General features: G+C 36.1%; 1 protein-coding gene across 4 annotated transcripts in view; it reads left to right on the top strand.

Annotated features, from left to right (window-relative positions):
• PRIM2 (DNA primase subunit 2) overlaps positions 1-27906 on the top strand; it is a 462179-nt gene that overhangs the window by 324015 nt on the left and 110258 nt on the right. For all 4 annotated transcript variants that reach the window (XM_064360945.1, XM_012441560.2, XM_012441561.2 and 1 more), the window contains exon 8: positions 4129-4196. In XM_064360945.1, coding sequence (XP_064217015.1) covers positions 4129-4196 — 68 coding nt within the window. The remainder of the gene's footprint in view (positions 1-4128; positions 4197-27906) is intronic.

Raw genomic sequence — 27906 nt, 5'->3', positions numbered from 1 at the left:
TAAAAATACAAAAATTAGCTGGGCATGGTGGCATACCTGTAATCTCAACTACTCGGGAGACTGAGGCAGGAGAATCACTTGAACTCAGGGTTTGGAGGTTGCAGTGAGCCGAGATCACACCACTGCACTCCAGCCTGGGCGACAAAGCAAGGGTCTGTCTTAAAAAAAAAAAGAAGGAACTGTGTACTATGTTGTGGTCAATCCTTTGGTAGTGCCTGGTATATTATATATTGAGAAGTAAAATTCTAAACCCTTGGTAAAGCAAGGTTAAGGAAGGCCTCTGTGAGGAGTTGATGTTTGAGCCAAATCTCAAATGATGTGAAGAAACTTTTGTGAAAAAATTTGGGAATCTTGAAGACTAAAAATCTGTGAGGGAAGTGAATCTTGAAGAGTGCTGTCCTGTTTTGAGAGGTGAGGGAATCAAAGGAGACAGAAGCGCTCTGGGATTAGGCGACGGCTTCTGGCCATGCTGGCAACTAGTTGCTTATGGCCTGAGGAACCTGCTTTCCTCATGCATAAAATGACAAAGTTTGGACCAGGCCCCTCCAAACTCTCTTTTGTCTCTTGTATTTTGAATGTATTTGATATTTATTGGCATTTTTCTTTATTTTTATAGATTTAGGAGGGTACAAGTGTAGTTTTGTTACATGTGTATATTGTATAGTAGTGAAGTCTAGAGTAACCACCTGATTTATTGGCATTTAATGGAGGATTATTAGTTGGTAAAATGCATTATTTTTGTAACCAAATATATGTCAAAAGGCAAAATTTACTCAGGGATACTAATTTTTAAAATGAGATTTATATGAGTTCATAATCTGATATATTTGTCTAAAAACAGTGGAAACTGTACTGCTTAATTCATTGTGCTAATATAGTTTTAATAATGAAAGGACATCTTAACTCACCACTAACCTTTCAACAATAATGAGAAATAAGCTATAAGTTATGTCAACTTCTGTGATGGTTTCCGTGAAATTGCCCTAACTTAGACAACTCGTTTAGGCTTCACAGATGCAAACTGTGAGAGATCTTCCTTCTCTTTCATTCTTAGTGATTTATGTGTCAGGTACATTGCTGTGTTTTCTATAAAAAGAAAAAAATTAAAATATATTTGGAAGCCAAAGTCTATTTAACCTGGGTAGATACAGCTTTCGGGTTGTAAAGGAAATGCTAAAAATCTTATTGTGATAGTATATTGCTTTCTTGGAAGGCTTGATAATTGTTACTTAGTTTAGTTTTGATTTCTATTTAGTTTTGCTCAAAGCAGGAATTTGAAAAGCTTTATGAAACAGACATATACTTTGATTTTTATCAATTAATGAAATTGCATAGTTGCAATTTGTTGAATTTATTACATATTCAATAAATACTTACTAAACTAAACATCTCTTGTGTTGCAAGTGCTAGGGATGCAGTTAGCACTCACAGTCCAGCGGGTATATGTACATTAGGTCAGAGAAAAATCTCAAGAAATGATGGAGCCAACAGTTCCTAAAATGAAGTTTGCATTCTGTCAGCAAAGGTTAGCAGATGAGTTTGTCATTTTAAAGAGATTTGGAATAGCTTTATTACTTCATATCAACTTAACATGAAGAGATGCATGGTCTTTTAGTAAATCCTGATTGTTTTAAAAGTAGAAAAGAAAACCTTTGCAAAACTCAAAAATCTCCTTTGAAATAATTTTACTCAGAGCATTGGCCTCTCCCTGGTTTAGGAATCATTCTTGCCAGAGATTCAATCTTGAAAGTAGGTTGGAGGGAGGAAGGGGAGGATGGGAGAACTCAAATCATCGAGCATATGTGTTGCAGAAACTAGAGCTATGGAAAATTTCTACCTGATGTGCTCTCATTGTGTTTTGTGGAATTGGCAGAAGCTGTATAGTCAGTCACTCACTCCTTGCGTATTGTTTCAGTAATGCAAGCCTAAAAGGAAAATTTTAAGTAAATGTCTGATGAAAGATTGATAAAATAACTTTCGCCTAAGCGCCTGAGGGAATTACTAGATGATTTTAATTAGGGATGTGGTTGACTTTTATTTTGAAAATTTCACTCTGACCTTGGTGTAAATTAGGGAATGGGCAAGAATGGCAGCAGAAACAACAGTGGAGATGTGTTAATAGTTTAGGGAAAAGGAAATGAAGGCTGAAATTAAGATGAAGGGGTAGATTTGAAAATCTTTTCTATATAGACTGAACAAATGTCTAGAAATATTTTGCTGTTACTGAGGTGTTTTTTATTTGCTTCTATTTAGAAAAGATAGTTTGATTAGAAAGCATAGTATATAGATTGACAGAAGTAACTTAAAAAGCCCACTCTGCCCTGTTTTCAGAGAATTGATTTTTGAAATGTCTAGATAAATCATTTAAATCTTTTATAACAGCTTTGGTTCTGAGACATGAAATCTCTTGAACAATGAAAATGGCATTTTGTAACAGGATTTGACATTAACAGATAAAGGATGTATTAAAGTGTTTAGTTTATAGAATTTGATAACCTTGATAACATTTTATATGTTACAAAATATAAGACCTAGTATTTCTCAGGGGTACTGAAAGTCTGTTGATTGTGCTAAAATTGCAGCAGATTAATTGTCTCACTTTATTTTATTTTAAATTAGTAACTTTGTCTTGTCAATGTGTTGACTCTTGCAAAATTGGGAAAGCTTTTCCATTTTTATTAGAAATTATTAAATAAAAATGACTTCATATATGGTACTTTATATTTTTCACAAATAAAATATATTTTTAGATGATAGTTTTATTTTTATTTGCATACTATAAAAATTAGATTTGATGAATTAAATGTCTGTGTTCCATTTTTAGGAAATTTTAATTAATGTATGAAAAAAATTAGAGAGGATACACTATGTAAACCCAAAAGATATCTTTCAGTTTGTTGCTTGTCTTAAAGTTCTATTTTGTGAATTGTTTTTTTTTTTTTTTTTTTTTTTTTTTTTTTTTTGAGACGGAGTTTCGCTCTTGATACCCAGGCTGGAGCGCAGTGGCGCGATCTCGGCTCACCGCAATCTCCGCCTCCTGGGTTCAGGCAATTCTCCTGCCTCAGCCTCCTGAGTAGCTGGGATTACAGACACGCGCCACCGTGCCCAGCTAATTTTTTGTATTAGTAGAGACGGGGTTTCACCATGTTGACCAGGATGGTCTCGATCTCTTGACCTCGTGATCCACCCGCCTCGGCCTCCCAAAGTGCTGGGATTACAGGCTTGAGCCACCGCGCCCGGCCGTGAATTGTTAAATGATTGATTGGTAGAATATGAGAATTATTTTGATCATAATTGAATCCTGAAGAGATTTATCTTTTATTTTTGTTTTGATGTTTTATTAAGTTTACCTCATGCTATCTGATTATATTGAATGAATGTCTTTAATTTCCTTGTGTCAGATTTTAAAAAAGGGCATTCTCTTAAGAACAGAGAAGAAAAATAGAGATACATAGGTATATAATTAATTCTGTTGTAATAAAATATATCCGAAATTCACATTTTCATGATATACTGTCAAGTTGGTGCACAGTATTGGCTCTGACTTCTTATTTCCTAGATCAATTAGAGGTCAGATTTTAATATTAAATACTTTGGAGTTGCTTCTGCATACTTAAAAAATATTCTTGGTTCCTTATATTCATGTGGCTGACAGAATGAAGTACATACACTTCTGTATGTAACTAGTTACAAAGTGGCTTAGCTATGAATCAGAATTTCTCTTCTCAATTTCTTCATCATCTTAGGCCTTAGTGCTATAAGTTTGGTTGTTATACATTTTTACATTTAGAAGTTTTTCCATTTTTATTTACAAAGATAATATTCTTGTGAATGAATGAATGAATGCTTTTTCATGAACTCAGGGCACTCCCTTTCACTCTCTGTTTTGCTTACCATTACTTTTAATCTTAGTGACATACTCTATGTCCTTAGAACCATGTAGCCAGCTTTGATCACATAATGTACCTGCTTTTTATATAATTTCTTGATTTGAAAAAATAGAAATATTTCCTTATATTTTAAAATATTGCCTCCCTATCTGCTCTTCAACCCATTTTACATTTAGTATCCAAATATGTTCAGTGTTCAGCCTTTGCTGTTTTTACTAACTTTCTTCCCTACTTTTAGTTAACAGCCAGGTCCTTGCCTGCTGTGCAGTCTGATGAAAGACTTCAGCCTCTGCTAAACCACCTCAGGTAATATAAAGGCACAGCCTTGTTATGCTTATTATATCCATATGCATTAGAGTGAATAAAGTATATTAAAGTGGTTAAACCCTTTCTTTTTTTTTTGTTTTTTTGAGACGGAGTTTCGCTATTGTTACCCAGGCTGCAGTGCAATGACGCGATCTCGGCTCACGGCAACCTCCGCCTCCTGGGTTCAGGCAATTCTCCTCCCTCAGCCTCCTGAGTAGCTGGGATTACAGGTGCGCGCCACCATGCCCAGCTAATTTTTTGTATTTTTAGTAGAGACGGGGTTTCACCATGTTGACCAGGATGGTCTCGATTTCTTGACCTCGTGATCCACCCGCCTCAGCCTCCCAGTAAGCCATTTCAATTACTAAAAGCTTGTTTTTGTTCTTGCTTTTATTCCATTATTCAAATTGAAGTTCTTAATACCATGTACTTGTTACCCTTGACTTTTGGGCACTGTAGAAAGCTCTTTTAATTCAACAACAGTGTGTAGAGCTATTTGATAAGTTTAAGTTAAATGAGTAGAGATGACTAACTTCATAGAAAGATCTCAAATGAATGAGATATTTATGTAAATACAAGATTAAGGCATATGTTTATTGAAGATAGATGAGATGGATGGAGTTCATTACTAAATACAAAAATAATATAATCTCATTATTTAAAAAATAAACTTAAACTTAGAAAATACAGGAAAGGAAAAGGAAAAACCTATTATCACTACTCAGAAGTAATATTTATCCTTTCTATGTTTTTTTAATTTTTTATTTTTTGAGATGGAATCTCGCTTTGTTGCCCAGGCTGGAGTGCAGTGGTGCAATATTGGCTCAATGCAACCTCTGCCTCCCGAATTCAAGCAATTCTCATGCCTCAACTTCCCGAGTAGCTGGGATTTCAGGCATGCATCACCTTGCCTGGCTAATGTTTGTATTTTTAGTAGAGACAGGATTTTACAATATTGGCTAGACTGGTCTTGAACTCGTGACCTTAGGTGATCCACCTGCCTCGGCCTCCCAAAGTGCTGGTATTACAGGCATAACCACCGTACCCGGCCCTTTATTTTTTAACCAAGAATTGAAATTATAGTTTATATGACTATTTTTTCCATTTTTTAAACATTGTAATATGTTCCCCCTAGTATTAAAATCTTTCTAAAAACATTATTGTTAGTGACTACATTATATTTTCTTGTATGCCTGTACTATAGCATATTTATTTCCCTTTGGAAAGCTTTGGACCATTTCCAGTTTTTTTTTTTTTCTCTGACTGTAAAATAATGCTGAATATTAACCTCTATCTGTGTTTTAGATCATTTGTTCAGAATTGGAATTACTTTGCCAAAGGGTGTGAACCATTTTAAAGATTTAAGTGTATATGTATATTTCTTTTTCAAAATCTTATTCTACCTATATGCTCATATTTGTATAAGACTGCCATGTAGCTATACTCTGAACGAGATAGGGCAGCCAAAACAGTTAATGATAGGTTAGACAAAGAGATATTATCGTGATCCTATGCATTTTGTTTATTATTAATAATTCATTATTCTTATTTTGAAGTGGGATTAACTACATGTATTATTTGCTCACTTATTGATAGCATCTCCTGATCTTATTTGCTCTTAGATACTTTAAGGGATGGTAACTCTTTGTTGTATTTGTTACAGACTTATTTTCTAAAATTCTAAAATTGTGCTAGTCAACATACCTACATTTTAATGTTTTATGTAGTCAAGCACCAATAGTGTTTTCCTTTATGGTTTTGAAAAATTCTTTTTAAACATCTCTTTCAGAAGTATGGATAGATTTTACTTTCTGGTATCTTTTAGTTTTCTTTATTTTTCCTTTTTTTCTTCCTCCCCCTCCCCTTTCCTTGCCTCTTCTTTCTGCTCTCTGATATCTATTTCTTCCCAGACAGCTACTTTTTAACCTTTGTATAATTGTTTTGTTGGGTTAAGAAGAAGGGAGGGGGTTAAGACTTTCATCAGGGACTGAGTAGCATACATTTTATGTATAACAACATTTATACATAGTTGTTAAATTCCCTAGAGCTCTATGTTAGTTAGTTAAGAATTCCAGAAATTATTTTTGAGTCTCTTGCTCAATGCTCACCTTCCGCATTCAACTCTGCTGGCAATTTTATTTCTTGAGTATCTCTCTTGCTATCATAGCCTCTCGTCTGTTTGCTTTGCCCTTTCTAATATATTTCACATCATTGCCTTATGTGTTTATATTATTTGTTGGCTTAAGACCCATCTCTGCCTCTCCAATTTCATTCTGGATGAAGCCCGAACTTCTTAGCCTGGCATTAAGAGGTCCTTCTGGAAGACGCCTGGCCTGTTTGTCTCTTTGGACCGCTGTTTTAACACGGAGATCCTAACTTCACCAAATGCTGTGAAGTTCCTTTAATACAACATGCTTTTTGCTCACTCACCTACGGTTTTACAAATGTTTTTCCTTCTGCCACTTCTATTTATGTAAAGTTATATATACATAATATATATAATTTAAAACATTTCAAATATATTTAATATAATTTAAAAATATTTTAAATGTATTAATATAAATATATATTTTAGAAATATGTATTTAAAGTATATTATAGATGTATATTAATACGCAAATAGGTTTATATTCTCCCCATGCCCTGCTTTTATTACAACTTTTGCTTGTCTTTTAAGACTCCTCTGAAGTGTTACCTCTTCTGATAAGTTTTCCTTAACCATTAGTTACCTTCCCTAGTCTGAATTGGGAGTCTTTTATAGATATTTTTATAATATCACATGCCCTCCTCTGTATTACAGAATTTGTGATATCGTTATTGTTTGTGTACTGTTTGATTTCTGCATTATAGTATATTTGAGAGCTTGCAAAGTGATGTTCATATTTGTATTTTCAGCAGCTGAGACAGTATCTGGTACATGATAGGTATTTATCATATGTTTTGTTGAATGAAAGAATGAATTAATGCAAGTTATATGTTAGTGAAATTTTGTTTTTTTTCTGTGTAAAGTTTTTATAATTTATAAGTCATACTGTCAAAATTTTTCTTTCCTAGAAAACCACTGGTTCCAAGGCAAAAACTTAAAGGGTTGAATCTCACTTCTAGTTAATCTCGCAGTTGATTCTGAGAGATAATGATGGATTCTCCTTCCTCCATCTCAGTATGGTAATTGCCAGCTAGAATTTAGATTTACTACTGACGCATCTCTTTGAGTCCTTGAAAGTTGCACAAACTGTACATTCGTTTAGGGCTTTTATTCTCTGTGGAGTTCACTCATAACTGGTTGCTAGGCAACCAGGACTAGATGCTACATGTAATATCCACCCACTGATGTTGCTTTTTTATTATTATTAAACCAAACAGTTTCTCATTTTATTACCATGTCAGAGACATCTATATGTCGGGTGGCAGCTGATGTGCGTAGTTTGACACTTCCTGTTCTACAAAGTAACCTTGTGATATGCCTTTCAAGAATATTGAATGGTTGCTTTTGCTTGTCCAAATGTAATATTTTTCTTTTATCTTCGTTTTGCTTAGTTCTAAATAGGAACTAATATTATTTGGTTTGAGAGATTCTAATAATATTTTTCAAGAAAAAAATTACCGATTTGCCTGAATTGTGTAATTTAAACGTTATCTAGAGGAGGATGGACATTATGAGGTTGATACCGAGATCATTATTAGGTCCAATTTTGTTTATTGCCTCTAATGATGAAAGAGGAATGACGAGTAGCATTTTAATTAAATTTGTCAATAAAACTAATTTGGGAGATAATACAAATACCTGTAAAAATTGAAGTAGCAATACAGAGAAATTCTCAAATCATTTTACAGGATTTAGAGACTCAAAGAGAATTAGGGTAACACTTTGCCAATCTAATAATCTAGAATATTGCTTAACCATATATATTATTTTGAGAATGCAGAAGTGATGTGTCCAAACTTTTTTAGTTGAATCCAGTTCTCAAGCATAGCAAAACATCCTGCTTCAGTATCTTATGGCAGTACAACTGTGTTTTTATTCATTAGTATCATCCATTCACTCATTAGTTACTTGGTGCCCATTATGTGCTTAGAATTTTTAAAAAAAGAGACAATCTCTGTTTTCAGGGAGTTAGGTTTGATCTGAGAGATAGGCACTGGAACAAGTTATAAAATTTGCAACATTTTCCTTCAGAATTAAATGCGGGGTACATAATTTTATTAATTGAACTGTCTCCCTTGTGGAATTATTTTCTTAAGTAATCGGGCCATGACCAATTGTTTTGGTTTCTGTACATTCTAGCACAGTAGTGGCTCTCAGTGGAAGCTCAGATTGGACTGAAATTTATTCTTATTTTTTGTTGTTTTATTATTTTTATCAGTCAGCTTTCTCAGGCTGAATGGACTGAACTAGAATCTCACTTGAGGGATAATGTTGTCATTAACGAAGAAGGAGAATTAACAAAGGAAGACAAGGCAATTAGGGAATGAATATGATTGCTTAGATGGTAATTTCAGTAGTTTTAGACATTTTAAGCTTGAACTACCTGTGGGGATGTATGTGGGGAGTGTTTAGTACGTAGTTGAATACAGACCCGCAGTTGAAGAGCGAGGTTTACATCAGGGAGACATTTGCTTATCATCTCTGTGTAGGTCATGGTTAAAATAAAGGGAAGGGTTAAGATTACTCAGGAAGAGAGTATAGAGAGACAAGAAAAGGCTGAAGTGTTCTCAGTCGGACACACCGAATATTAGTGTTTAAATAACTTGTGATGGGCAGTGCGGGAGATAGGATATGAGAAACCAGTAAAAATACCAGAGAGGAGTCTAGAACAAAACAGTAACACAAAAAAGGATAGTGGTATCACGGGTGCTAAGGCAAAATTTTCAAGAAGAGTTGGTAACCCTGTCAAATGCCCTAGGGAAGTCAGATCAGAACTGCCAGTGCCAGTTGGATTAGGCATCTGGGCACCCCTGGAGGCTTACCCACAACATTGTAATGGCGTGGATACAGATACAAGTCTTGTGAGGATTCGAGGAATGAATAAGAAATGAGGCTGTGGAGATACAGGGAGTAGGCTATTCCTGGTTGAGCTTAATTCTGAGGATATGTAAGGAGAAAGGACTGCATCTGTGAGCTTCATGGTTGAAGAAAGTTTTTTACTTTTTCCTTAAGATTGGTAAGACGAGCATATCTACAGGTTAAGGCAGAAATGAGTACTGTGGGTGTAAGAGGGGATAATTGAATGGACAGTGTTTCAGAAAGGGAGAAGGGAATGGGCCAGGAAATCAAACTGACTGAAGTTTTAAAAGTACTTTCCAACCTAGCTTTTTGGTGCATACTAAGAACAACCTAGAGTGGGTGGTAGATGGTTATTTATCATAATCCCTATTTTACAGGTTGGTGATGAAGCCTTATGACGTTCTCATTAAGAAAACCTAATTTTTCTTCTTTTTTTCTTTTTGAGACAAAGTCTTCTTGCTCTGTTGCCAGGCTGGAGTGCAGTGGCACAATCTCCGCTCACTGCAACCTCCTCCTCCTCCTGGATTCAAGCTATTCTGTCTCATCCTCCCGAGTAGCTGGGACTACAGTGTGTGCCACCACACCCAGCTAATTTTTTATTTTTAGTAGAGATGGGTTTCACTGTGTTGGCCAGGCTGGTCTCAAACTCCTGACCTCAGGTATTCTGCCTGCCTCAGCCTCCCAAAGTGCTGGGATTACAGATGTGAGCCACTGTGCCCGGCCAAGGAAACCTAGTTTTTCTAATGAAAAATACTGCTCTTCCCTCTACTTAGATGAATTATTTCATAAGACTTTACCATTTTTTCAAAATTGATACCAGGAACTTTTCTGTTGGAAGAAATAAACTTACTTAGATTTATAAGAATGTAAAGTTCAGAGAGAATTTGTATATATCATTATTTCTGCTTTCACCAAATTGCACATTATTAGATATGTAATCCAAGGAGCCTGTATCTCATTGTGACTTTACTGTCATTCTCATGGTTATATGTCACTGCATTTTCTAGGGTGAATTATATCATTCACTGGTTTTGTAGTTTGGAGAATATAAAGGTCTTGGGAGATGTTCCCTTGAATGTAAAAGTTTATTGTAAATAAGTATCTTTGCTATCCTAATGATGGTACCATCGGATAGTATTTATAAATGGTATTAGGCTAGCAAGGGTATATGTTAAAGATGGTTATTTTTATTTATTATCTCACTTATAAATATGAAGTATAAACAGGGGCAACTAGAGAGGAAAACTTGCAGCCCATATTCTACATGTGGTAACTTTTAGCTGTGTGATTGAGAATTTTTTCCCCCTTGAAAATAATGCCTACAGTGTATGTATCTTCCTCCTTCATCCCTCTACTTCAAGACAAGAAGTGCATTGGGGGACAGCATATTATATGTCACTGTAATAGTTGTTATTGGCTGGACGCAGTGGCTCACACCTGTAATCCAGCTAGGAGTTCGAGACCAGCTTAGCTGACATGGTGAGACCTGGTCTCTACTATAAATACAAAAATTAGCTGGGCGTGGTGGCATGTGCCTGTAATCTCAACTACTCTGGAGGCTGAGGCAGGAGAATCGCTTGAATCTGGGAGGCGGAGGCTGCAGTGAGCCAGGATTGCACCACCGCACTCCAGGCTGGGCAACAGAATGAGACCCTGTCTCAAAAAAAAAAAAAAAAGTTGCTATTTAATGTTTTGTCATTAAAGAATAACTCATTTTTAAAATGTGTATTTGTTGCTGGGTGCGGTGGCTCACGCCTGTAATCCCAGCACTTTGGGAGGCCTAGGTGGGTGGATCACGAGGTCAAGAGATCGAGACCATCCTGGTCAACATGGTGAAACCCCGTCTCTACTAAAAATACAAAAAATTAGCTGGGCATGGTGGCGCGTGCCTGTAATCCCAGCTACTCAGGAGGCTGGGGCAGGAGAATTGCCCGAACCCAGGAGGCGGAGGTTGCAGTGAGCCGAGATCGTGCCATTGCACTCTAGCCTGGGTAACAAGAGCGAAATTCCGTCTCAAAAAAAAAAAAACAAAAAATAAAATGTGTATTTGTTGCACCATAATTTTATGAGCATGTTTCAGCCCAAGAATGAATTAGAAATCAAATAAAGATAAAACAAGCTAAGAAAGACAAGTATTACTTACAGTAAGTACTTGGACTGCATCATATGGATTAACTTTTAATGCATATTGATTTTGCAGGCAGATATTTATACTGATCTTTATTTTAAAATCATGTAAAATAAAGTATCTTCCTTCAGTTGGTATTATTACAGACTACTTTTGTAAAATCCTTTTTTTAAGGCAGTACATTTGGTTAATATGCACACATCTCTATTTACTCTTCTAAAGAATATGCTGTCACAAGTTTTTCATCAGACGTGTAATCTCTGTAAGAAAGCTTTTCCTACTATCCACAGTGGTACAGTTATCATTGTTTTCTTTTTGAATTAGTTCTCATTTTGAAGTCAGAAAATTGTGTGGGCATTCATGTATCTATTGTGATAAATACGAAAATAAATGCCAGAAAATGGTTTAGTAGATTGGGGCTTCCTCAATTGAGGGCTGAAATGAAAGCCTCATTAGCGTGGTCCACATGCTTCCTTGTTTGTTAGCTCTTTCTCCTCACCTGTTTCCAGTCTCTGGCAGTACCTTGAACATTTATTTCCTTTTCTACATGCAGCAGCACAAGCTTTTAGTTTAGTGATTACAGAGGTGGTTTTCCAGGTGCTGTGTAAGATATTAATAAATGAGAATATATTGTTTTCCCTTGTCACCTTTGAATTAAAATTTTTTTGACATCTCTGTGGAAAATGTTAATGTCTTCTTAGAGATATACTTGTGAGTAGTCAGCATTTGGTTAGAATCAGCTTATTGTGTTAAGGACACTATAATTGGTACTCTGATTGGGTACAAAGGAACTAATAGATGTGGTCCCTTACTCAAGATGTTTATATTTTTAAGGGGAAAGAGGACCAAAATTTATAAACAGTTCCCCCTCCTCCCACCGACACACACACCCAAGGCTGCACCAGAATACTTGCTGCAATTAATCAAGTAGATAGTAAAGAGAGTGGTGGGAAGGCTTATGAGAGGCAGTGTTTGCATGTGGATTATGTTACAAATTTAATGTTTTTGGTAAAATATATAGTCAAAATATATAAAATTACCTCCCTCCCAAATACAACCATCAATAAGCTTGTGTTGTGAATGTGATGCATACTTAAATGTAATTATAATTAAACTGGTTAACTTTTAAAATTTTCACTTAATAAAGATATAACTATGTAATAAAATAGGAAGTTGATTTTCATGACTCTAACTTTAAGTATCTGTATAATATTCAATCAAGAATAGATTTATCTACTTTTACTTAACCATTGCCATTTAATTAGATATGTGTAGCTTTTGGGGTTGAATAAACCTGTGAAGAAAATTGTAGAATGTGAACAGTTTCTCTGTGTTCAGACAAAGTAACTGGGGAGAAGAAATGCTGTAATAACTTTATGCAGAAGGAATTGCAGCATAGATATTTTCCAGCAGATCAGATGGAAATAAGAACAAAGAACAGCAGTAACCTAGGTGGTGTATAACTTTGAAAATACAGGGGCCGGGCATGGTGGCTCACGCCTGTAATCCCAGCACTTTGGGAGGACGAGGTGGGTGGATCACGAGGTCAAGAGATCGAGACCATCCTGGTCAACATGGTGAAACCTCGTCTCTACTAAAAATACAAAAATTAGCTGGGCATGGTGGCACATGCCTGTAGTCCCAGCTACTTGGGAGACTGAGGCAGGGAGAATTGCTTGAACCCAGGAGGCGGAGGTTGCGGTGAGCCGAGATCATACCATTGCACTCCAGCCTGGGTAACAAGAACGAAACTCCGTCTCAAAAAAAAAAAAAAAAAATACAGGGAAGTTCATTAGTCTAACAGTGCCATGTTGCACTCAGGTGAGAAAGTGGCAGGGTTCTTAACAATTGAATGAGTGACTTGAAAAAGATGGAATTGAGGAAGCCAAATTTTAAACTTTATGAGTATGTGTAGATTAGAGCCTTTATAGCCATTTTGTCAAACACTCCTTTAGTATATTTTAAAAATCACACGTGTCGTAGGTCTATATGCTTAACAAATACATGTATATATAAATTTCCCTGATATTTAGAAATGACGCTAGCATTTTTTACAGAAAGAAAATAAAAAGTGACCAGTTTAGTTTTCTATTCCAGCCTTAACAAATTACCACACATTTAGTGGATTAAAACAGTGCCCATTTATTATCTCATAGTCTGTAGGTTAGAAATCGGACATGGGTCTTGCCAGGCTAAAATCAAGGTGTCAGCGAGGCTTATGTTCCTTACTGGAGGCTATCGGGAAGAATTTGCTTCCAAGTTATTTAAGTTGTTAGAGAGCCTGTTTTTATGCTGGCTGTCAGTTGAAGCCTGTTCTTTCCTCCTGAGGCTCCCCACATTCCTTCTCATGGTTTCCATGATTTCCTGGAGGCCTCTGTAGTCCTTGCCTGTGAGTCCCATCTCAGAGCCCTCCCATGCTTCAGATCTCTCTAACTTAGGCTGCTATGTCATACTGCCTCCAACCTGAGAAAGTTTTCTGCTTTTATGGGCCCATGTGATCAAATCAGACCACGGGGATCTCCAGGATAATCTTTTCATCTAAGATCCTTTTACCTTAATTACATCTGCAGAGCCCCTTTGCCGTGTAACCTAATACATTCAAAGGATCCAGGAATTAGAGCATATTTGGAGGATCACTGATTCAGCCTCTTCTAGTGAAGGTTTTCTTTTGAGGTGGGAGTATGGAGTGAAAAGAGCTTTTTGTATCACTTTTCATCAGTTTTACATGTTAAGTCACTACTCTTAATTTATATAGAATACTGACGTTTCCTGGAGTTTTGTAGTTAATTCACTTTGTTACTTAAAGGTGAAAAAAGGCATAAGAAATTATTTCTTACAGAAATATAAAAAGTTGCTGATTTTCTTTTTAATGATATAAGAAGATAGAAAAATCCTGTCTTATCAACCACCTATGTAGGACAAGGCAAATAAATAGTGCTATAAATAATGGATGTCATAATGAGATTATATATAGTGGCTGAGACGTATGGAGGTACTTTGTGTGAGAGCTGTTCAGTAACACGTGCTCGCACCCTTTTAGCGTTCTAAGAATTTGTTTAATTTATTGTTTATTGAACACATATTAAAGGAACTTTTACTGGTTGCCTCACGTGGTATTAGGTTCTAGGGATACCTTTATTTCTGTCTTTGTAGGACTGAATAGTTATCAGTAAAAAGAGAATTTTAACTAAAGTAATTATAATAAATCATGACTCTTGGCGTAGTGGAGATATATGATTATATGAGAGCACATACCATCATGGAAATAGTGAAACTTCGCCTGTCACAGTGGTCTTGTAGCTTATCTTCAGCCAGACATTTTAGATTTCCCTTAGTCCTCTGACTCCAAAGTTTCTCAGGAATTTCTGCATTGTGGATACTGGGAGCCTTTGTGGAAAGAAAAATTTCTAATTTCTTATGCTTTTTTAATAGTTTTAATATCTGTAGTTGTTAAATTTCGTGTTCTTCACTCATTGGGTTTTTTTTAAGAACACTGATTCCTCTCTAGTTAAGTAATAAAGAAAATTAGTGATTTTACCCTGTATTAGTCATAAAGTACTAATAAAGTATAAAATAATAATAATGTTAGGGGAAATAACCTTCGTAAAGGCCTGAGAAAGCACTGTGGCATTATTTGTGCTATATTAACAGCAAAAAGTAACTTATTGAATGCTATGTAATAGAGCTTTCTGTGATGATGGAAGTGTTCTATACCTGTACTGTTTAATCCAGTAGTCATTTGTAGCTATTGAGTATTTGAGACATGGCTAGTGCTACTAAAGAACTGAATTTTTAATTTTATTTAATTTTAATTAATTGAAATTTCAATTTCAATAACTGGTTTTAATTAATGTTTACTGTATTTGATAGTGTAGTTTATATCGTATTTGAAATATATTTAAATAATTACGTACTTAAAAAAATCATAGTAGTGGGGCTTAGAGTTTCAAATCTGAGGTAGCGCTGGAAAAGCTGTACCTATGGAGCTGTTACAAGAAATTGTGGCTACTGAGGGTCACGAGGCTCCTAAGTCATGGCAGCTCTCACACCTGGGAGTGGGGATTTTGCCTCTGCACCTGAAAGAGCTGTCCGCCTGTGTAGGACTGTGGTAAGGATTCCATACAAGAGGAATACTTGAAGCTGCCCAGCTAGCAAGCTGTCATTCCTGTCCTGGATCTTTCCAAGTAAAATGATACCACAAGTGTCTGGTAGTCTTGTAAGTCTAAATGTTTAGTTAACCTAAGAACACCCCCTGGCATTCCAGAACCAATTAGCCTTTATTCACTAAGAGTAAAAACAAAACAAAATTCAATAAATTGAGTTGAGGAAAGGCAGACTACCAAGACTCACCAAAAGTTTAATGCACTCTCAATTGTTTCTAATTACTGTTTAGAAAGTAGTGCTAGAAAGGATAATACAAGGTGAATTTTAAATGCCCACTTTTGATAGTACTACCTTGGTTCTTAACTTACTACATACATACAATCTACCAGAAATAGTCATCAAATGTGTACAGCCGTGGAAACGAACAAAAATATGTATAGCAGTGCATCCTCTCAGGTCTTATTGAGGTCTGTTCTTAATCATCCAATGTAAAGTCACCCTCACAAGTGCCTTGTAATATTATCTGACTATGTTATGTTTTCTTCACAGCAACATCACTAGTTGGAGTGATCATTTTATTTGTTTGTTCAGTATTTTTTTGCCTAGGGTATAAGTTCCATGAGAGCAAGGAATTTGGCTGTCTTGTTTACCATTATTGCCCCATTAGTTATATGAATGGCATAATAGGACCTCAGTAAACACTCGAATGAATAAATGAAGAAATGGATGAGTGAATTATAGAAACTTTCAGGTTTAAAAATTTTACCTTTAATTCCATTTTCTAAGCTGCCTAATGTTGAGACTGAATGAGAGGGTAATTTGGACAAAAAGCGGATGGATTTTCTGTTGTTTCCATGGGATAACTCTGATAAAGAAATGCTTTTTACCTTTGTAGAAATGTACAGCTGTTTTTGTCTTTTGTTTTGGGACATGCTACTCTTCTTCATGGAATCAGGAACTAATCATGGAGGACGGAGAGTACTTTCTATTCCTCTATGCGATCTCAGTAAAGTGCTTCTCTTTTTCTCTTACCAATGACTTCTTCAGATGTTGACTACTTGTATTTAAAAACAAAACCCAAACAAAACTATGCATACCTTGCTCTTTTGATATTTGAAATGAAACCCTTAAACGTTATGAGGCTTTGTCAATGGCTATGTGAGACTAAAGGGGTATGTAAGGAAAGGATGTAATGTGACAATTGGACTGTGACTTTTAGTAATAATCCTCATTAACTGTCCCGGCACCCCCCCCCACCAAAACTCCTAAAACATTGTGGCTGTTATTGGGGAACAAATGTGAGGGGACAATCCTAGAATGCCTTAAATGTGTAATAGCTCATCTCAGAAGCATTCTACATTCTGTAAATTACTTATGGGGTAACAGGAAGACATTGTCCATCATTTTCATTTATTAATTTTGCTGAATGTTGGAACTTTATTCCCTCGGCCTCTCACTTTTTCATGTCTACCCTATTATGAATCCTTTCTTTACTGTAGTCATTTGACTACCGCAGAAGCAACCCCAAACCAAAACCACCTCTATTAGGGTTCATTATATTACCAGAATATGCACTAAGGATATACGGAGTAAAGGAACATAAAATTTTTACTCATGAAAATAGATATATTTTGGGGGATCTTAAAGTTACATGGTGAAAATACCTATGTAAGGCTGTAGTTTGAATATATATTATAGGGGTGTTTGTGTGTATTTTACTTTTAAAATCAATTTTACTGAGGTACAATTTATATACAAAACATCCACTCATTTAAAGGGTATATAGTTCAATGTCTTTTGACAAATGTACAGATATTTTTATAGAAAAATGAGATGCAACTTTTACTTGTCTTGGAGTTCATTGGATTTTGGTTATAACTTGAAATAAATAGAAAATATGGACCACATGGGGAACATGAGGCAAACATAAAATAAAGTAGCAGTTGTACCATGTATAGTTCCTACCTGATATGGAAACCCATATGGTCCTGATTTTTCTTAGATATTTTAGCCTCTTGGAATTACACAGTTTCTCCCAGTTATAAAGAAAAATAGATCATTATACTGCATGTTGTCTGATGGTAGTTTTCTGTGGAGATTTCTTTTTTAAACAAAGTTGAATAAAATTTATGCTTGTGGAAAAATACATTCAACCAATTTAAAAACAGAATATTATTGATTGTGTTCTCATTTGGAATAACTGCAGGGAAGAATCAACTGGGGTAATACAAGTTGGATACCATTTACCAGGGATTTAGCTGGAGAAAAAAACCCAAACTCATTTCAATTTCAGTGGTGACAGCTGTTGACTGAATTTTCCTGTGATATCCTTCACTGCAGGAAATGATACATTGTAGCTTTGGCTCCCTTGATTTCCTACCTACCTAACAAATTCAAAGTGCAGGGACTGTGCTTTGCAAGTGTCTGAGTGGCCTAGTTTATGTGGATAGAGTGTTTGTTGTTTTTAACACTCAAAGTAGGTAAAATTGTGATTGAAAAAATAGATATATGGGTAATGTACAGAAACATTTATTTCTTCTTCCTGAAATTGTTTTTCCATTTGTGCTATGATTACACCTGGCTTTATGTGAAAAGGTTGTATTGGAACTTGGTATACTTTTATAGAATGATGTAGGAGATTACAGTTCATTTTGAAAGATGTATTAGCTTACTTTTTAATGGTCCAAATAAATACGTTTCCTTGATGCAGAGATCAGTTTTGATTATTTGTGATGCTTTCTTCACTGCTTTTTTATTTTATACCAGTTTTTAAAATATGATAAACTATAGCCTGCCAGATAGAAAGGAGTAAATAGTATTAACCTTTTAAGGCTTAAGAATACTGGGAAATGCTTGACAAAGAAAGGAAATATGTTTTATATGTTATTGTTTTATGAACCTCAGAAGATCTGCTGTTGGGGAGGGAAGGCAGAGAGATACTCCCTGAGGATGAGGGAGGGATTCTTTCCACTGTGGTTTAAGATTTTGCTGTAAGCCACATTTGCATTGTCTATTAAGGCTTCTTACAAATGAGAGAAGAATGGACAGTTCCAATTAGGTATTGAGGTTGAGGTTGGCCAAGCAGCCCCAAAGCCTCCTAAAGAAACGTGTCACAACTTTCTTTGTCCCCAAAGAAACAATTCAGGTTACCACTAAGTTAATCAGAATTCAAGATTGCTTCCCTAAAAGTATAAATGGCAAACTATGGCTTAAATATAAAAACTAGATTCCCAGGTAAAATGTTGTAAAAACAAGCACATTTACAGTAGACTCGAAGCACTTTCTTTAGTCAGCCCAGTTATAGCCTGTATTTTGCTTATGACTGGCAGAGTTTGATCTTAATGTAGCAAATAGAAGTCAGGGTAAGTCAGCTGTCTATTCTACAGGTATATGTAGTCCTCCAGAGAATCATTTGATTGTTTTATGTCATTGTATTCTCATTGCACAGAAATGCTGTCCAGTAGAATCATAATGAGAGCAACAAATGTAAGCCACATATATAATTTTAAATTACTCAAATGAAGTAATTTTAATAACATACCTTACTTAACTCATACTCAAAATATCTTTTGTTGTTGTTATTTGTTTGTTTTGAAGAGATGGGTCTTGCTCTTTTGCCCAGGGTCCGCTATTTGAACTCCTGGGCTCAAGTAATCTTTCTTCCTTAGTTTCCTGAATAGCTGGGACTACAGATCCGTACCACCACACCACACCCAGCTCAAAATATCATTTTTCATGTAATCAATATGAAAAATTATGAATGAAATATTTACATTTTATGTACTACGTCGTTGAAATCCAGTGTGTACTTTATACTTACTGAACATCTCAATTTAGTCTAAGCTACATTTTAAGTGTTCAATAGTGGCTAATGGATACTATATTGAACAGTAAAGCTTTATAAAATTGGATTTCATTTAAATCTGTACTGTTTAACTTGAATATTTGTACTTTGGAAACTTCCTAAAAGTGTAAATATAGACTGTAATGATAGACCCAAAATCTTCCAGGTATCAGATTATTCAAGGACATTTAAATTCTCCTGTTAATACTTTGAGGTTAAACATTTTATGTGATAATATGAAGAAAGTTGGGAAAGAAATTTTTTTTTCTAGTATTCATAGGAAGAAATTGATGAACATCAAGAACAGAGAGAAAACATGTAAAATGTTTAAGAATAATAAATTTAGGCTGCGATGATAATGATGTTTATTACAATTTGAATGAAAAATACTGTGATAAACACTACAGACATTTTATTTGTCCTCACAACTTTTTGAGGGCAGTACTTTCATGATCCGTTTTTGGAATCGCTGTTTTATAATCCCAGTGATTAAGATGAAAGTAATTAAGAGATCTTTGCAAAATCACACAGACAGTGACTGTATGCAAACACATGTCTCTTGGATTCTGAAAGTTACCTTCTTTTTTTTTTTTTTTTTTTTTTTTGAGACGGAGTTTCGCTCTTGATACCCAGGCTGGAGCGCAATGGCGCGATCTCGGCTCACCGCAATCTCCGCCTCCTGGGTTCAGGCAATTCTCCTGCCTCAGCCTCCTGAGTAGCTGGGATTACAGGCACGCGCCACCGTGCCCAGCTAATTTTTTGTATTAGTAGAGACGGGGTTTCACCATGTTGACCAGGATGGTCTCGATCTCTTGACCTCGTGATCCACCCGCCTCGGCCTCCCAAACTGAAAGTTACCTTCTTAATCACTCTTCTCTATTTGGTCCTTTTATGTCTCCATGATTGCCATGGGCAAACTGGACTTGGAGAAATTATACAAATGAAGAGGAGTTGCAGCCAATTCCTAAAGTGTTGCAGCTATTCCACTACTTCCTGTTTATTCCGTCAAATTTTCATCAGTAGTCTGAAAAAGAGAAAAATGACTGGAGTTGTAATCACCCTTGAAAAGCTGACTTTTGCCCTCCCATTTTGTCAGTAATGCCTGGTGGCATTTATGTCACAGTAGTGGAGCTGGTGAATACCACTCTTGGTGCTGAGGTGTGATGATCCATCTTCTGCTAACAATCAGTGCCACAGCATGAAAAGATTATTATTTTTTTTCTTAACCAGCTAATCTTGCCATGAGACCCATAAATCCACTTTTATGTTATTTCTGCTTTTTCTTGTCAACTCTGAGTTTCAACACTCAAAAATAGTTCCCCATTGAGCATGTAAGTGCTCATATTGATATTTGTGGTACATTGAACCAGGACTTAAATTCTGTTGTTTCTACAAAGTCCAGGAGTAGGCCTGCCTTTCACGACAGTTCACAGGTCAGATGTGTGCAGATGTATCTGTTTCAGATTTATCCTTTTATATATCCATGGTATTTTTGTTCTTTACATTAGATATTTGTGAGATAGTATTTGGGGGAAACTCTAGTTTAGTGTGAATGTGATTAATTATGCCTTGCTGTCTTGGTAACTCCTCAGCCCCTTCATTCTCCAGTATTAGATTGATTTAATTGGATTTAAAATGGGATCATTTAAATTTGGTTGCATAAATATGTGTTTTGCATATTTTGAAAGTCTTACCTTTTTCTTTTCAGCCTATAAATTATTGAAATTCTGTTAGCTTTATCATTTTCTGTTTACTGCAATTTTAAGCTATAATGGAAAACTAGCCATGCTGCCCTCTTATGTTTAATGAGCAAGATAATGTGGGAGGGAGAAGTTCCTCAGGTGCGACTGCATTTTAATTTTTATTTAAGTTTATTGAACAAATGCAACCATTAAAAGCTGCTTTTATATATTTTGCATATCATTAATTCTTCTCTTATAGCAGATTGTATAATTTAAGACCATCACCTCAAAACAGAACAAAAACATAGGGAGAAACAACAGATTACTTTTGTGTAAGCAGTTTATTATACACAATTGCAAAACTCTGTTTTCTTAGAAGGCACTATTATATGTATATTTAGGTGTTAAGAAACCCAGAGAAAACCTCAAATATTCATTAAAACAGAAAGTTAGCACTATTGCAAAGGAAATAAGACTTAAAGTGTTTTTTAAAATTTTGTTTTAACTGTCTTTGATTAAAGACCTATCTCAGGACCTGCCTAATTTCCTGCCTGTCTAATTTCTGTTCTCTTCCTCACCTCGCCCAGTTGCCTTTGCTTGTGTTTTTGTCTAATCTAACCTCTTCATCTGTAAACCACTTTTTAGAAATTTTTTTGGCTTTGTTTGTCTTTTCTACCCATCCATCTGTTATGTGATAACCCTTCAGATCCCAATAAGAAGACTTTATTATTCCAAAATGCCACGCCTGTATCACACTCTTACTTTAAAACCCCGTCAATAACCTTAATCAACTTAAATCACATACTCTTATGAACCTGGACAAAATGCCAGAATGTTTTAATATATTCAAAATTGTTAAATTACAAATGATAAAAATATTAAAACAACCAGGCCTTTGACTTTTTTGTGATTTTCACGTCCTACTTCTAAACCTCCAACCTTAAATTATTTTCTGACTACACTCTCTAATTCTTCCACTTTACCATTCAGTTGCTCATGCCTACTGACTGTCATCTTCCCTTCATCCCAGCCTCCCATTTCTGTCCCCCAAGGTCACCTCCCCCTGTGACTCAGCAGGCTTCTCTATTCAACCTAGACCCGTAGTCAGTCATTTCAACAACATACTAATAACGTTCTAGAATCCTGTAGTCTGTGTTTCTAAAGCGTAACACTCTCTATTCAGTGTCATTTTATTGCTCAAAAAATCTTTAATGCTCCACATTGCATACCGTCTCCTCTCACCCTTCATTTAGAAGAGACCTCTTCTCTGCGGGCCTGAGGAACAATTGTTTTGAGCATTGTTGTGGCACTCATCACATTATCCTCCTTGGATTATGTTTGGATCCTTCACTGCTTGGACCCTTCCTTGGTCACAGAGGTGCTTAATAAGTGTATGCTGAGAGAAAGAGGGGTTGTACAGGGACTCTTGAAAGTGTGTGTGTGTGTGGTTTTTTTTGTTTGTTTGCTTGTTTTAATGATTAGAATCTGTTACATTCAGATAAGGACAACAACTGGGATGTGGAAAAAAAGAGTCTTATAGAGGGAGAATCTGACAATCCAGTGATATTAAAAAAAATAGTTTGTCCTGGGTTTTATGCATCTATATGGTTCTGTTTCGGTAGTGAAGGTGTTTATTTTGCTGGTACAGTGCGGTAATTGTTACATTTTGGCAAAAGTGCACTATATCCTTTTACAACCCAGTGTCTTCAGATATTTTTCAAATGTAATTGAATACTCAACTGAACCACATCTTTATTGTTTTCACTACTTTTCTATAACTTGAGAAAACTGGTATTTCACCCTTAATGGCCTTTCACCCGATACTGTAGCAAATAAATTATGCATCAGGAATGTAAGTAAATCACTGCAATTCCTTATCCTTTATCACACATATTTATGGTTGAAAAAAATGGATGCATAGTTTGTCTTGTCTTTTTTCTTTTAAACTTGTGAAAAATTAGTGGCTGAGAATTAAGGAAACTAAATTCAGATTTTTAAAGATTCTCTGATTAGTTAATCAAACATTGCTCTTTATATTTGGCAAAATAGTCATTAATGACATAATTTGAATTTTGTGACCTACTAAAATGTTCTTTGGTCTTCTATATTGAAAAAAATGTTATTCGTGTTACATCTTTATTCTTTTATGAAACAGGAATAGAAAAGCTTTTATGCTTACTGAATCTCTCATTATAAAAACCATGTTGGTGACAGTGAGTATTTCTCAAAATAGGGCTGTGATTATTTTAAATGGACAGAAAACTATTTTCTGCTGGGTTTGCATGTGTTTATAGATGTCGAAGCATTTAGAAATTGTTTTTACTGTTAAAAATGACTATTTCTGTGTTTTCCCAATGTAATAAGCATAAGACATGTTCCCTCATAAAAGTGATCTTTTTCAAATCATGAAAATAAGAATATATTTTGACAATTCATTAATGTAGCAGCTTCATTTGTTTCGCAGTAGTGTGATAGAACGCTGGCACTGAGCTCTGAATGTGGGAAAAGGGTGCTTCTCTTTTCCTGGCTACCTGTTAGGACTCTCCTTTAGAACCCTCTCTTGGCACTTTGAAGTAGAAGCCAAAGGCTCAGTTTCATGAGCCAGTGTGAATTGTTTTTAAGGGTTTTTATTATTTTATGACAACATTATTTGTTTTTCTTCTACCTTGATTTTTGAGCTTCTATCAATGTTTCATTATTATGAGGAAAAAAAATTACCTGGAAACATGTGATGACGAGTGAAGAAAAATGTGAAAGTTTGTTCCTGAATTGCAGTTTGATTTTTTAGGCTAGTTTTTATCATGTAGAAAGTGAAATCCTGTCTTGGAAGCACTCAGTTTCACTAAGGCTAGAAACTGATCTGTTATTCTGACTTTTCCACCTACTTCATCAAAGTGTATCCATTCTTTTCCAGAAAATTTCCTGAACCCATCTATTGCCTTCCTTTCTTTATCCATTACCACTACTTTACTCGTTCTCATCTTCCCTCACCTGGATATAACATTGCCTACAGTTTTCTTCCAGTTAGTTCTCCATAGTCGGTTCCACGCCTTTTTAATCATTTCCCCACACTGCTTTGTTTCTCAAGTGTAAACTTGATTATGTCAGTTCTTGCTTCAGATCTTTTCATCATTTATCACTGCCCACAGAGCATGGAATATAAGGCTTCTCATGATCTGCCTTTTTTGTGTTGTATCTAACAGTCTCCCTGCCCCCAGCCATATCTGTCCATAACTAGTTCAAATATGTGTTAAGTAACTGTGATGTTTATTGTCATCTCCTCTAATGCAGACATAAGTAAGCCTTTCTGAGTACAGATGAGTAGTGGAGAAATGCCATTCCTAATTCTGATACTTAACATACTCATTTCTGTCATATTCATCCCCACCCCTATGGCCTCCATACTTGCCCACACTGGGCTGGTGGCCTTCTTTCTATTAATTATATATATATGTCTTTTTTTATAGTTTATTTTTTTATTTGTGAGACAGGGTCTCACTCCCTCATCCAGGCTGCAGTGCAGTGATGTGATCAGAAATCACTGCAACCTCAAACTCCTAGGCTTAACAATCCTCCCACCTCAGCCTCCTGAGTAGCTAAGACTACAGATGTGTGCCACCACACCCAGCTAATTTTTTTTTGTTTGTTTTGTTTTTTTTGTAGAGATCATGTCTTGCTGTGTTGCAAAGGCTGATCTCTAACTCCTGGGCTCAAGCAATCCTCCTGCCTTGGCTTCCGAAAGTGCTGGGAATAGAGAGGCATGAGCCACTAGGCCCGGTCATAAATATTTTTAGAAGTTTCATGTCTACACACTTTAAGTTTACTTATATTCTCTCTGTAGGCATTTATACCAATAAAGTCTTTGCATTCATCATTGCTAGCATTCTCTTGCCTTTTTACTTTTTTCCTTGAAACTTAGCTCTTTTGTATATTCTAGGGAGGTGTAGAAGAACAAGCACTTTATACTGTCATTCAGGCAAATGTTTATGTCTTGTTTCTATGTCTTCTCTTTGTACTTAATATAGTATGCATTAATCTGGGCTGAGAACAACTTCCTTGTGGCATAGTAATTATTTGGCTTCATTTACTCAATAACTGTAATTCTGTTTGTACATCATTTTACCATTTATAAAGGCCTTTCATATTTGTCTATTTGATGTGTATAATCCTGTTAGATCATTGTAGTCACCACTTTAGCTGATAGACTAAGAGGCTGAGGCTTATAAGGGTCAATGGCATGGCCTAGTACTTCCCATCTGGGTGATGGCTCCTCTACAGGATCATGCTGTCTCCCTTACAATCCTGTTATTTCTGTACTTAACTGGTCAAGACTGAATTGCTCTGTATACTGGAGTATGCTTTACTGATTTAATTACCACTTTGGATACATTATTTCATTTGATTTCCCCAGTATTTCTGTTAATTAGGCAGGGCTGGAATTATTAGTGCCGTTTTACAAATAAGGATGGTGCAAATCAAAATGGTTAAGTGACTTGTCCCAGTTTGCAGAAGTGGTATTTAAAAAACGGAAACCAAGAATGGGTCTTCATACTCCTAGCCTTCTACCGTTCCCAATTCCCCATGCTGCCTCTTCACTCTACTGTAAGACATGTTGGAAAATGAAATAATGTTTTTATTCCTGAGATTCCACTGAAACAACTCTATGGTTATGCTGTGTACTAAAGTCTAAAACATGAAAGTTAAATGGCAGCTATCAGTTTAACTTTGCATAGGTTTTATATGCCATAGTGCTGCTGCAGTTAATGGAATGCATAGAATCCAATAACACATTGTCAGAAATGTGTTACTCAAGGGAAAGATAATACAAGGCAAGGGAAAATAATACAAGAGGAGATGTGTTTTAGAATATGGTCTTTTAGGGGAAGAAGAAGAATTTTTTCTTCAACTCCTATAGGTTGCAATGGACCCATGTAACAAAAGACAGATTAATAGGAGAAAAACAAAGTTCATTAACATTTTGTATCAGTTTTCTCTGCTTATAACAGAATATCTGAAATGGGGTAATTTATAAAAGAAAGAAATTTATTTCTTACAGTTATGGAGGATGGGAAGTCCAAGGTCGAGAGGGTGCATCTGGTGAGAGCTTTCTTGCTGGTAGGGACTCTGAAGAGTCTTGAGGTGGTATATCACATGGCGAGGGGGCTAAGTGTGTTAACATGCCAGCTTAAAAAAGTCTCTCTACCTCATTTTGTAAAGCCACAAGTTTCCCTCCCATGGCACCCCATTAATCTATTAATGCTTTATCCATTAATCCGTTATGGATTAATCCATTCATGAAGGCAGAGTCCTCATGATCCAATCACTTCTTAAAGGCTCCACCTCTCAATACTGCCACATTGGGGATTAAATTTCAACATGAGTTTTGGAAGGGACAAATATTCAAACCACAGATCACATGGCAAAGGAAAAGGACTTTGAGTCTCTGGTGGCAGCAACTTGTGAGAAGGCAAATAAATAGCAGATAAAGACCAGTTAATAAAGCTTGTTCATATAGATTTCTCTGGTATCATCTCCACATAATAAGAATCTGAAGTTACCTTCATTGATTAACCTTGGTTCTCATTGGTAGAAGGTTGGCAGGATGCCTTTTGTCTTTGTAAATCTGTTTTGCTTTTAGGAATATGGAGCGCAGAGAGCTTTCCTGAATCTGCTTCTTCTTAAATTGCCTTTGCTCAATAATCCTTCATATTTTGGGGGTGGCATCTTCTGGTCTCCATCAGTATCATTCTACTCATTCTGCTCTCAGAGTAATTCTCAGGTCCCTGTAGCCTGTGGAAGTAGGACTTGCAGGGAGGGAAAATCTGTACCTTTTTTTTTCCCCATACAGGGTCTCATTCTGTCACCCATGGTGAGGCACAATCTCAGCTCACTGTATCCTACACCTGCTGGGCTCAAGCCATCCTACTACTTCAGCCTCCTGAGTAGCTGGGACTATAGGCACACACCACCATGCCTGGCCAATTTTTATATTTTTTGTAGAGACAAGGTTTTGCCATGTTGCTTACGCTAGTCTCAAACTCCTGGGCTCAAGCCATCTGCCTGCCTCAGCCTCCCAAAGTGCTGGCATTACACGTGTGAGCCAGCTATACTGTGGTTTTGCTTCATAATCCATACTCATTGTTTAATCAGTAAAATTGATTATGGAAACAACAGCTTGTCTACAGAGCATCTTGAGCATATATGTGGTTCAGCAGGAAGAATCTGTAACTGAGCAGATAGAAAGTAGTGTCTGGATTTTTTTTTTTTTTTTTTTTTTTTGACAGAGTCTCGCTCTGTAGCCCAGGCTCAGGTATCCAGGCATGATCATGGCTTACTGCAGCCTTGATCTCCCTGGTTCAAGCAGTCCTCTCACCTCAGCCTTCAGAGTAGCTAGGACTACAGGCATGCCACCATGCCCAGATTTTTTTTTAGTTTTATTATTTGTAGAGACAGAGTCTTACTCTGCTGCCCAGGTGGAATTCTTTATGATCATAATGACATTTTACTCCAGGATTTCTCTTTAATTGTGATTTGTAGAAGCCTTGGTTTGATTGTGGGTCTCTATCTGACCTAGCGGCTGTTTTTTGCTGTGTCACACCCTCATGCACCTGAGTCTATGTTCTTAGAGTTGGGCATGGGTCTTGTTGTGTCAAGGAGGTGAAGCATGACAGAGGTGGGTGGCTTGAGGTACTGTATACCAAGTTATATTTCCTAATTTGAAGATAATCCTGTAGGAAATTTATTATAGGGAAGAGGATGATATGGTACAGTGAGGAAACGGGGAATTAGGAATCAAAAGGTTTGAGTTCCCACTGCACTGCTGACTTGCTTTCTGATCCTAACAAGTTTCTAACTCCTCCAAGCCTCCATTTTCTCATTCATCAGATGTTATATAGAAACACTCTCTCAGAGCAGTCGTGAGGATCTAATTAGAGGCTATAGAAGAT

The sequence above is a fragment of the Aotus nancymaae genome, unplaced genomic scaffold, assembly GCF_030222135.1.
Source record: "Aotus nancymaae isolate 86718 unplaced genomic scaffold, 86718_ANA_hifiasm-v0.15.2.pri h1tg000040l, whole genome shotgun sequence".
Taxonomy (NCBI): domain Eukaryota; kingdom Metazoa; phylum Chordata; class Mammalia; order Primates; family Aotidae; genus Aotus; species Aotus nancymaae.
Note: the sequence above shows the minus strand (reverse complement) of the source record. Positions and strands in the feature narration are given on the sequence as shown.